Genomic DNA, 12,975 nt, shown 5'->3' with positions numbered 1-12,975 from the left:
TACTCATCTGCGATGCCTCTCTCGGGATCCACCCCTTTTGCGCAGCTCCTTTCACAGTGTCTTCTGTCTTATTAACCCCCACGTCAGCCCCTTCCTTAGGTGCTGCCCCACCCACCGCCTCCCGTTCCTTCCCCGTTGCTGCAGATCCTGCTTCCTCGCAGCATTCACCCTGGATTCTCATCCTGCTCTTCCCTCTGTGTGCTACAGGGACGTTATTTCCAAGGTCATTAGTAAGCTCTGATGGCTAAAATCCTCTGGACTTTTCATCCTACTTCTTAGTAGCATTTGAAACTTTGGATCATTTAGAGTTTGAGTTTTCATACTCTTACTCTCTTAGTTCACTTAATTTTTAGCTGCTTCTTAGTATTCTCTCTACTGGATTCTTGTAGTGGTTCTTAAACTTTTGGCTTTTTGAGCCTATTGAAAAGAAAAGGGAAACCCCATTAAAAGTTGTCAACTTAAGGGCCTCCCCTGGTGGTGCAGTGGTTGAGCGCTGGGTTGCGAGGCTGCTCGTAGCCTCTGCTGCGCCAGTTCAATCCCCAGCCACCAGCGAGGGTCCCACAAAAAAAAAAAAAAAAAAAAAGTTGTCAACTTAAAATTTTGCTATTTGGGAAAAAACCCTAACTTCATTTAAAAAAGGGATTTTTTTGGGTCTCCCCTGGTGGCACAGCAGTTGAGCACTGGGCTGTGAGGCTGCCCGCAGCCTCTGCAGCGCCAGTTTGTTCCCCAGCCGCCAGCAAGGGTCCCACAAAAAAAAAGGGGGGGGATTTTTTTTTTTTGCCCCTATCATACACTTACAAGGAGTTAATACTAAAAGGGTAGTACTTTAAATTTTGCTTGATGAAAAACTCATTACCTTATCCTTATTTTTCTCATTTCACTGAAAACCAGTGAAAAATTGATCCTTAACTAATACCCACCTCTAGACCCATCTTTGGAAACCACTGCTCTCTCCCTAAGGGTTTATGTGTTCCTCTCGGTTCATTTTTGACTAATTTTGTATCTTGAGGTTCCCCATATTTGTATCTTGTTCTCTGTCTATTCTCAGTTCCATTTTTTTAGAGGAAAATAATCTCATAAGGATAAAACATGCCTACCGTAGAAAATTTAGAAATGTACAGAAAAATATAAACTCACTAGTAGTTTTACAACCTAGTGATAATCATCATGATAGTTTAGGTATGAGCCAATTTTAAAAACAAATTAATTATTTTCTTCCCACATTGTAAAATCTGCTTCTCCTCATGTATTTCTTTTGTCAGTTAATAGCATCATTGTCTGGTTACATGATTAAACTAGAACCATTGGAGTCTTAGCTCTTCTTCCATCTCAGTATATCTATTTGGTCACTCAGGTCTTTGATATTTTTACTTCATTGCTCTAGAATTTGTCCCTTTCTCCATTGCTGCTTTCTAAGAGTCTCTTTTTCTCCTGCTTGGATTATTAGGACAACAAACACATTAGTCTTGTCTGATCTCTTCCCCCTTCTAATTATCCACTATATATCTTTAAAGTGCTCTCACTGAAACACAGACCAGATAGAGCAGTCTTCTACATAAAAGTATTAGAGGAAAAAGTCTAAAACTCCCTAACAAAAAGAAAAAGGTTCTTCTTCATGAAGCATGTTACTAACATATCCCAGAGTGCACTTTGTCAGCTAGCCATACGCTGCCATTTTTATAGTTGTTAGTGGAGGGGCCTCATGTAATACCTAGCCATCATTCCTTGGGTGATGTATAGTATAACTGTATGTAAAACTGTTTGTTTTCGTTTGTTTTTTTTATTATAATTTTTTAAAAGATTTATTTATTTTTGCATACAAGAGCTGGGATATAGGCCAGAGATGCGGGAGGTGAAAAGATTCACCAGAGGCAGTGGGGCAGAACTGACTGAAACACACTGCTGAGGGGAGCAACGGGTGAGTCAGGAGAGGTCTGCTGAGCCATGTGGGTTGCTCCCTGGCCGGCCAGGGATCGAACTTGTGCTGCAGAGGCTGCGGGTTGCTTCATAGTGCTATGCTTAACCCCTTGCACCACCAGGGAGTCCCACTGTATGTAAAATTGTATATATAACTATTTTACTTTTTACCACAGTTACCAAGGAGCTAGTTAGCTGGATGAGAGGCCATGAGTCATCAGTATTTTCAATCTCTGTGCATGCATCAGGGAGATATGCCATCACTACTTCTTCTGATACAGCACAGCTGTGGGACTTGGATACATTTCAGAGAAAAAGAAAGCTGAATATTCTTCAGTCTGTGGGTATACAAAAGGTCAGTGAGGGGGTGATATCTGTTGTGCTCCTCAAGCTAGTTTTTTGGTCAGCAAGATTTATAGGTGATATAGAGTAATGATTCACTTTGTCCTACAAAGTTGTACCCTCATAACTCAGCAACAAGCACAGCAAAGTGGTCTGTGGACTTGAAAATGCTATCTCGGACTGCAATTTATAATATACTGAACTCTTTTTTTATTGTTATTTTGGCTGTGTAATTTCAACTCTCATAAGTTGATAGTATTTATTTGATTTCATGTTAGTCTTTAATCCAACATTTTGTTAAGAAAAATTTCAAATTTATAGCAGATTTGTATGAATGTCCCAGTGAACACAGGTACACCACCATCTAGATTTTACCATTAACATGCTATTACTCTTTACTGCACTTCTGTGTTGCCTTGCTGTATTGTGGCTCTGTCCATCTGTCTGTCCCTCTGTTCTTTAGTTCATCTTTTTTTTTTTTCCCCACTTTAAATTGCAGGCATCAATATAACCATAATTACTTGAGCCTGCATGCAATTGATTAGGGTTCAGTATTTTTCCGGTAGAATTTATATATAATGAAATGTACAAATCATAAATATTCATTTAAGTTTTTACACACACACGCACACACACACACACACCCTTCCATACCTCTGTTACCTGTGCAAATATATCATTGCCATCATCTAAGAAAGTTCCATCCTAGCTTCCCAGGTTTTTTAGCCATAGGTTAGCTGTATAGAACTAACAGATAAACTATCTGTTCTAAAATTTCATATAGACAGAGCTCACAAACAGTATGTAAAGCTTTTTTTCATTTGGTGTAATGTTCTTGCAATTCATCCATGTTGTTGTATGTTTCAGTCCATTCCATTGTATACACATATCACCCTAAAAATCCATTTCTTTTGCTTTTAAGACTTAATTTTTTCCCACTTGATTAAATACTATTTTCATGAGTATCTGAGTCTCTCATGCAAATAATTATTTTTCTGCAGGTAATATTATACATGCAGTATTGCTTTTAACTTCTTGGTTATTAACATGAAGAGCTAGCAACACATGTCAACCAAAAATTTATTTTGTAGTCTCCAAGGAAATTTCAGAGTTCTTTAGTTTGCTTTTCATAATTAAAAAAGACAAAAGTTGCAGCCAGTTTATTCATCGAGGATTTAGGCTAAATGTCTTAGTAGGTCTTTTTGTCTTTAATTGCTTTAGTACTTAAATTGAATTATAAATTCCAAAGAAGGGAGCATTAAGAGTTGAGCCCACAATGGAAACAGTTATGAAACAACAACACAAAAACCATCTGTCCTTTTTACCATGAAATTAAAATTAGTGTATGCTGGATATTTGCCAGCTCTAACCTTGCTTGGTCATTTAGACATTTCAGTTGGAAAAAAAATAGGACTCCAGATGTTAGTGATATGAGAATAAAATTTTAAAAAAGTATACAGATAAATGTAGTATGCTAAAATAACAGAACATCATAAAGGTTACCAGCATACTTCTTCTCAAAGGATCAGAGAGTAAGTAGTTTTGGCTTTGCAGGCTAAGAGCTGAATTAGGTATTTATGTGTGTGTTTATATAACCATCTAAAATGAAACAACATAAAAACTGAGTTCTCAATTTGAGCTATTTGATGACTTTAATTGTAAGATTAAGAGGACCCGGGCCTCCCCTGGTGGTGCAGTGGTTGAGTGCTGGGTTGCAAGGCTGCCCACAGTCTCTGCATCGCCAGTTCAATCCCTGACCACCGGTGAGGGTCCCACCAAAAAAAAAAAAAAAAGATTAAGAGGACCCGAAGGCCCATGTCCCTAAGTTTCTTATAGCAAGTGAATAAAATAATATCCAAAAATATAACCAAAAAAGAAAAAACTAGTCTGAGCTCCTGGGTTATACAAGGATGGGTTAGCTGGTTGCCACTCCTGGCTCACACCGTTGAAAATAGGAAATAATTATAAACCAGTCTGATTTTGTATTTTAAATTAAACTCTTGTGATTTTTTTTCTTTTTTTTTTTTTTAATGACACATGAGACCTTTAAAGTCTTTTGCTATGGGCCTCATTTTGTGGTGACTCTTTTGATCTAAAACAGCCTTGTGAGCCTCCCCTGGTGGCGCAGTGGTTGAGCGCTGGGCTGCGAAGCTGCCTGCAGCCTCTGCAGCACCGGTTCGATCCCCGGTCGCTGGTGAGGGTCCCACATGGCACAACAGACCTCTCCTGTCTTGCCTGCTGCTCCCCTCAGCAGCGTACTTCGGTCCTTCTGCCTGTTCTGCTCCCTGCTCTGGCTCTGGTGAATTCTCTCACCCTCCCACATTTCTGACTGTACCCAGTGCTTGTATAAATAAAATAAATAATTTTTTTAAAAAATAAAATAAAACAGCCTTCTACCTATTTTGCCCCTGACATTAAGATTTTTAGAGGCTAGGCCAGTTGTTCTAGAACATGCCCCACAATCTGGATTTGTCGTACAGTTTCATCTTGTCATTTAGCCTGTTTTCTCTCATCTCTGTTTCTTTTGCACTAGAAGTTAAGTCTGAAGGCTTGAGTGGATTCACAGTAAGCATTTTTGACAAGTGCTAATTGGTGCTTTATAGTAGTAGATTGTTGAGTATTATGTACCTAGTATTTTCTTTAGTGACTTTTAAGCTAAATAATACTAAAATGTATATATTACTATCCTCATTTTACAAATGGGGAAATTGAAGTTCAGCAACATTACATAACTCTTCTAGAGTCACATAGCTTATTATAAGAGTCACAATTTGAATCCAGAACTTTCTTACTGGAGAGTCATTCCATTATACTATACTGCCTGTCGTGCAAAACAGTCATACTTCTTCACATTAGCAAATTTTCTTCTGTTGAAGCTTGAAAATAAAAGAGTTCTGCAGTGAGGGATTTGGGGATAAATCCTAGAATTTCTGATTTCTGTGGTTCTACTGTATGTGCTGGAAAAGGTCTTGTGATGTTATCAGAAGACATTTACTAAAGCATGTGAACTTCAGCCTCTCTGCAGTGGGTACTCACTGATTTTCTGCTGAGTTGTCCATTTGACCTTGAGTTGCCCTTATTACTATTCGGAACTCTTTAAACTTTGAAAAATATTCACATTCTTCTCGAAAATGAAAGGCCTAGAATTTTTGCATTTTGTAAGGAAGAGCTCCTTCCACACGACTGTACCCAACCCTCCTAAAAGTACATTTTGTTATTGCTTTTGAATTTTTTTTAAGAGATGACACTATCTAAATAACGACATGAATCATTAGGAACAATTTTATAATCATTAAAATCTGGCAATTAAAATCACAAATCTAGTAATGAATAATCATGTAGGCAATAATCTATCATAGCTGTTCCCCTAAAATAGCACTTGATGCTCATTAACTTTTAAGCTTTTGCTTCTCCCAGTAGGAATAAACATTATTACTTTTCTAGAAAAATATTGCCAATTATCAAAAAAAATTTAAACTGACTTTTTTGACATTAATTTCTAAACAATATTTTAATGCATTCATTATAGATTATAATGTATTCATTGCAGATTCTTTTGTAAGATCTTTATTATAAATCTCCCTAACATAATGAATCTGTTGGCAAAAGATCTACCAGAGATTGTCTCTGACAAAGTAAGCCAAGGGCATAAATGAGGAGCTGTATAAGGCAAGGGCATCAACAGCCAATGTAGTTGAATTAACCTTTTCTGTTGTGTTTTATTCACATTAATCCCTAGTAGATCGTTTTCATTAACCCTGGTGGCGCAGTATGCTTCATAGTGCATTACATATGTGTGCATTTTTAAAGCACTGTTTACTATTGAAAAAAGATTTATCTATAAAATCTGTTTTTAGATAAGAGTTTAGGACAAAGAGTTTATGATAATAGCCTACAATTATTGTTAGGAAAGTTACAACTTACAGTCCTCTGAAATTTTTATTGTCATAGGATTAAATAATAGAATTGTTTCCCACCTATATTTATATAATAGCCCTGGTGGCGGTAACACAGATAAGGTGCAAGACTGCAGAAGTATTTCATGCACTTTGCCTTGCAATACTGGGAAAAGCCATGTTAGATTTGGCGTTGATGCTGCTTTTTCCCTGGACAGAGTCATTTCTGGCCTGCACTCTCATTACTGTGCTGATGGCCTTATCCACGTACTGAATACTTAAGAGACACTCCAGTCCAGTGTTAAAGATGTTGAACACTTTATCCCCAAAGAAAGTAGCATTCCAAGAGAGATCAGACATCCTTCTGACTAGTAATACTGAAGGTGAACGGCCAGAAATTCTTGAAGGTCCTCTGCTCCTAGTGGGTTTCTGCTCCTCTGTTTCCAGCACAGAAACAAGCATGTGTTTCTCAAAATAATAGTACTAAAGATATGCCAGTAGAATGATGATAAGGGTGTTCAAATACAAAGTGTTACAATAAGCTATAATGCAGTTAAGGCCCTTGGATGGGAATCAAAGAATAAATAGCTAGAAATGTAATTAACAGTCAAACCACGTGAAGTGTCTCAAGCTACTTCAGAAGATTTTGAAATGGGCAGGAATATTTTGTCCTTAGTGCATGCCTTGGTTTCTCCCATCTTTCCTTTTTTCTTTTCCTCTTCTCTCTCCTCTCCTTTCCTCCCCCCACATCTATGTGTTTCACACAGTAAACACAAATTTTTATTTGAGGCCATTTTCAGTCAGTTTAAGATTTTATGTCAATGAAAATAATATTGGATAGTGCTTATAAATAGAAAATTAGAAATAAAAATTATATTTTTAACATTTCTGTCAATGTCTTAATTGTACATTGAATAAGTTGAATCTCTGATACAAAATACATATTATCAGTATTTTACTTTCATGGATAATGCTTAACAAACATTTATATAATTTATCTAAAAGCATTTGGCTGATTGTTTCCAAGGGATTAACTCTCAGAAATAGATTGACTAGTTAAAAAGAGATATGTTAAGACAGATATGTTGTGCAATATCTTCAGCTAATTTTTATTATCAGCAGCAGAGCATAATAATACCTTTTTTGCTTTACTTTCACCAATATTGAGTATTTTTAGCATTTTCCAGGAATTTATATTTAATGTATGCTAATAATGTTATTTAATTTATAAATACACATTTTTAGTAAATGGATAGTTTGTGTATGTATATATGCATTACTTTTAAAATAAATTTGATATAGATAAAATAGTATTTTAATTTGAATCTTACAAGACTAAATATTTTTTAAATTTTGAATGTTTTATGAATTACTAGTCCTAGTAGTCACTTATTTTCTATTTAAAGGGTTTTGCCTTTTTAGTTTATAGTAATATGAAATATCAGTATTATCCTGTTGTGTACTGTAAATGTATATTTCTCCAGTAAGAAGAAATTATTGTATAAAAGAAACATACTGACTGCTTGTATAATTTTCAGTTTAAAGAGGGCTATATCTAATCATTATATGAACAATAACTTTTTTTTTCCTCTTAAGGTTTTCTTTCTACCATTAAGTAATACCATCCTCAGCTGCTTTAAAGATAATTCCATCTTCGCCTGGGAATGTGATACTCTCATTTGCAAATATCAATTGCCAGCTCCACCTGAAAGTTCTAGTATATTTTACAAGGTGTTCGCTGTGACCAGGTAATGAGCATTTTAAGACACTGAGAATTTTTAAGAAATTTAACTCCAGTGAAATTTTACAAGTGTTTCTGTCAAACTTAGGTGTGGTCTATAGGTCCCCCCTCCCTTCTTTTTACTTTATTATGAAAATTTAAAATACACACAAAAATATAAAAGTACATGAACCTGTAAGTACAGGACTCCCCTAGCTGAGGCTCTTGTGTTCTGGCTTTTTTCTCTCCCCCCACCGCCTTTTTTCTCTCCTTATTTCCTTTCCTGCTCACTGTCCAGCACCACCTCCTTACCTACTAGCCTCACTCTTTCCTCAGCACTTCCGTGCCGGTCAGCCTGGAGTTCTGACCCAAGACATCCGTGACTGGCCCTGGCACATCATTCAGGTAGCTCTTCCTCCTCTCCTGCTCTGTGACGTCACCTCGTTCTGTAGTTCTTTAAAGAACTCATCAGCTGAGATTAAGTTCATTTATTTGTTTGTTTTTTGCTTTCCTCCACACTGAAAAATCCCCTAGAGCAGAGATCTTCCCTGTCCTTTCACCACCACCTCCCTGGCACCAGGAGTGATATCTGGCTTACAGGAAACACTTTGCAAATCCTTAGTGTTTGAATGAGCAACAGCCTTGCAAGTCAATACAGTTTATTCCTATTATACCTTATAAAAGCAGCTTTCTTTGAGCAGGAAAAAAAGTTTGTATGTTTTAGTTTTTCACATAGCAGTGCTGTACCAATTCAGTACAGTCATATGTGAAATAGAGAAACTTGGAGAGGGAAATATAGAAAGTTGAGATCATGCTATGAAATATAGGAGCTGTTACTCAAAAACCCTCAATCGAGTCATCAAATATTTGTTAGCTGGTATCTTATTAACATAATAGGTAAAAAAATATAGGCTTGTGTGTGTGTGTGCATGTATACACACACACACACACATATAAGTCCAAGTTTTCCCATATGGTAACTACTAGGTACATGGGAATATTTGAATTAATAAAGGTTAAATAAAATTAAGAAAATTTCCTCAAGCACTATGTTTCCGTTTCTCAATGATCCCGTTGGTTGGCAGTAACCATACTGGATACATAGAACATTTCCATCATCATATAGAATCCTGCTGGACTGCACTGCTGTAAACAGTTTATCTAGCTTTTCACCTTTTTGTTATACAGAGATGGCCGAATCCTGGCCGCTGGAGGCAAATCAAACCATCTTCATTTGTGGTGCTTGGAAGCTAAGCAGCTATTTAGAATTATCCAGATGCCAACTAAAGTTCGTGCCATTCGCCATCTAGAATTTCTTCCTGATAGTTTTGATGCTGGTTCTAACCAGGTTTGTATTGTAAATGTAGGACATCTTACTTTTTCAGAAAGGTTATATCAATTTCTGAACTATATTAGCTCTCCTGTTTAATTTGTACCTTAGTTGTAAAAGGACTTGAATTTCTAATATTTTGTGATATCTAAAATTGAAAAAAAAAAACCTAAAATCTTAGGATCTGTATATTACTGACAATTTACCCTTTTATTAAAACCAATATACTTTAAATTTGTGTGATAATTTATGGTATAAGAGTGCTTGGCATGTTTCTTATCTAAGCTTTAAATAATTCTTTTGGGGGAAGGAACGGAAGGTTTCTCATTATTATACAGATTATGACAATAAAGCTTAGAAATATTAAGTGACATGTCAACAACTGAGTCTTGTCTCTTCCCCCTCACACACACCTTTTGTTCTTTTTTTCTTAAATGGAGCAGAGCACTACTTAACTATGTAATTTGCTTCTCTAGTAGGTTTTAAAATTTTTTATTAATTTATAATTAGTTTCCTAACCAGCATCCCTTATATCCTCTCAACTCTGCCTCACCTCCCACTTAGCCTCAGAAGCTTCACTTCATTTATTAGTGTCTGCTTATTTTTATAAGCATTGTGCTTTGTCACTTCATCCGCTAGGTAAATGTCCAGTATTTGCCTTTGTCATTCTGGCTTGCTTTACTGAATATAATTCCCTGAAATTCCATTTTGCTGTAAATGGCAACGTTTCATCTTCCCTTATGACTGAATGGCTCTCTGTCATGAGGATATGTCACGTCTCCTTTAGTCCAGTCCTTTATCAGAGGATACTTAAGTTGTTTCCTTTGCTAGCTATTGTAAATCATGCTGCATTAAACACTGTAGGGCATATTTTTTCAAGTTGATGGTTTTCTGTTCTTTGATTAGTTGCCCAGGAATATACAGCTTTTTTCTTTTTAATATCAAATACAGGGTCAAACCTTAACTTTGTTGTTTTAATTGCCTACCCGAATATTGTTATTTAACAAATTATGTATGTGTGTTTATAGATATATACATATTATACATTCATCTGTATATAAGTTTTTTGAATGGGTAATACATGATTGAAAAACCAAAAATAATAAACAGCATACAATGAAATCTCTTACTCTCCTTTTTTGCCTGGTTATTGTAGTTAGCCATTGAGGAGGTCAAAGTTAAGAACTGCCTAGCCACCTGGATCCTCTGTGGGGATTAGTGAAGACATGGCTGGATTCTTAGGGCATCTTTTCATGGCCCCCTTTGCTTGTTCTGGCTAGAGCTGGATTTATCTGGACCTGAGCAAGGCAAATCTACATGAGCTGTAATTAGAGATTTTGAAATATATAATGGCTTTCTGCAAATATAATGTCCTTCATTGTCTTCCCCTCACATATATACACACACGTGTTTGTGTGTAGTTTGACATTTAAATGTATTTGTGGGAACTCATACAATTTCTTTCTGCTCTTAGGTTCTTGGAGTGCTAAGTCAAGATGGTATTATGAGATTTGTTAATATACAAACTTGTAAACTTCTCTTTGAAATTGGGAGTCTTGATGAAGGAATTAGCTCAGCAGTAATTAGCCCACATGGACGGTACATTGCATCGATTATGGAAAATGGCAGTCTGAACATATATTCAGTACAGGCTTTAACGCAAGAAATAAATAAGGTATGTTTTCTTTTTTTTAAGGATTTAAATATCATAAAAATAAAATTTTTATTTTATGATTTTTCTAACTTCTTGGACTTTAGCTTTCTAGATTTATTTTTAAACTCCTAAAACCACATCTCCAGACTTGGTTTCTTGCCTATACTCCATATTTAAATTGCTCTCTTCTTAAAGGACAGCTTTTTGGGGGTCCCTCTCCCAATCAGGGTGCCCCTTATCCTCTGCTCCCAAGAAAGAGGCCATCACCTTCAATCTCTTCATTCCTGTCTCTTCCCGTGTAGGTGCCTGGAAGGCCTGGAGGCTATCCCTGTGTGAGCTTGTTTCATAACTCCAGTCAGCACTGTGGCATGTGATTTCTTAAATTTGAAATCTCTCCACATGTGGGGACTGTTGTCCTCCTCTTAGCCATCCTCATGTCAACTTACTCTTACCAACTGCTCTTGAGTAACAGTAGGTTAAACAAATATACCAAAACCCAGAGCCTTATAATTTTTCTTAATATGTATAAATAATGCTAAATCCTAGAAAAACACTATTAAATAAACTAAAAAAGTTAAAACTTTAAATATACTTCACAATTCTAAAACAAATGAAATCGACGCCAATATGATCACATTACCTGCTCTAGGCACCTCCCAGGGCTGTATGTGTTCATTTAGACGCAGTGGTGATGGGGACTCCTTTTTGGTCTCCTGTAGTAGCTGCAGGTTTCAAAAGCAGAAGTCCTGAACCCCTGAAGGCAGCATAAGAAAAACCTTTGTTTGAAACCTCAAAGTAGTTTTCTAGTCATCCTAGTTTCTCATATATATATATATATAAAGTCAAGATGTTTGCTTTGTTCTATTTATTTCTTTTGGGGGTGAGACTGGCAGAGGTCAGAAAGTTTTATTTGCGCTTCAAAGCACTTTTCAAACAGTTTTATGTCACAGAAGAGCACTGTTCTGAGTTTTATAACAATGTGAATTCAAGGTAATTGTATGTGTTTTTCTGAAATCTAATGTGCTCATTTGGACACATGGGTATTTTGTGTCTTTGTTCTCGTGTTGTAGAACTGGCACTTTGGCTTCAAGAGAACTCTTTTTATAGTTTCCTAAAGATTTTTATCTTAAAATATTGTAGACATACAGAAAATAACACAATAAGTGCCCACATATCCAAACTTGGCATATGTTGATATTTTCTTACATTTCTTCAGTCTTAACTCTCTTTTTAAGAAACATACTTCCAGAAATAGTGCAGAAACTGTTGCTCTCCTCCGGTCCTCCTTTCTCTCCCTAGGGATTTTTACCACTCTGAAATGGTGTTTATCTGTAGTCTCACGCACAAAAGCAAAAGACAAACAGATCACCATCCCTTACACCCCCATACCCTTTCTCTTGCTTGCCCTTGTCACTCCGACAACCTCCTGTTAGTTCACCCACTGTTTCCTTCTGATACATAAATGTGATATCATCTGATATTTGTCTTTGGCTAACTTCAGTTTGTGCAAAATCCTCTCAACCTCCTTCCATTTGACTGAAAATGGGCAAAAGTTCATCTTTCCTTAGAGCCAAATAGTGCCCCCTGGTGTATCTATGCCTTGTCTCCAGTCACCTGTCAGCGGGCACTTGGCATTGCTTCTACATCTTCTGTAACTAATGTCTCACGCAAGGGCAGTTTGAAAAAATCACAAACCTACTTTGTCTTCGGTCTGGGCTAATCACTAAGGGAACTTTCAGCAGTAATGGCCTCAAACATTTAAATACGCTCTGAAAGACTTTGTACTTTAATCATATTTAGAACTCAGAAAACCTAAGTAAACTATCATTTCCTTTGAACAAGGAAGAGCTGATTTCAAAGAATTATTCCTGGATAAAATGTTTCAGTGAAGCATTTTAAGTAAATTGAAGTTGTTGGGGTTTATTTTCCTGTTTGATAGACCCCATCAAAAATGAGGATTTAGTATGTAAGTTGTGGTGTCTGAAGTCCCTCTGAAGCTGTTGATAGAGAGATGGGGCTCCCACGACACCAGAGGAAAGTCACTTTGCTATTTCCTCGGAGAAAATTCACTTGAGCACAGAGAATATCAGGGTGTTCTGTCACATTGCGGGGGTGC

At 36.5% G+C, this 12,975-nt stretch overlaps 1 protein-coding gene across 6 annotated transcripts in view; it reads left to right on the top strand.

Moving 5' to 3' along the window:
- The window catches only part of TBC1D31 (TBC1 domain family member 31), a 48,279-nt gene that overhangs the window by 11,032 nt on the left and 24,272 nt on the right, over positions 1–12,975 (top strand). For all 6 annotated transcript variants that reach the window (XM_037502114.2, XM_037502106.2, XM_054692001.1 and 3 more), the window contains 4 exons: positions 2,094–2,272; positions 7,752–7,903; positions 9,064–9,223; positions 10,680–10,880. In XM_037502114.2, coding sequence (XP_037358011.1) covers positions 2,094–2,272; positions 7,752–7,903; positions 9,064–9,223; positions 10,680–10,880 — 692 coding nt within the window. The remainder of the gene's footprint in view (positions 1–2,093; positions 2,273–7,751; positions 7,904–9,063; positions 9,224–10,679; positions 10,881–12,975) is intronic.

The sequence above is a fragment of the Talpa occidentalis genome, unplaced genomic scaffold (assembly GCF_014898055.3).
Source record: "Talpa occidentalis isolate TD23 unplaced genomic scaffold, MPIMG_talOcc4v2.1, whole genome shotgun sequence".
Taxonomy (NCBI): Eukaryota; Metazoa; Chordata; class Mammalia; order Eulipotyphla; family Talpidae; genus Talpa; species Talpa occidentalis.
Note: the sequence above shows the minus strand (reverse complement) of the source record. Positions and strands in the feature narration are given on the sequence as shown.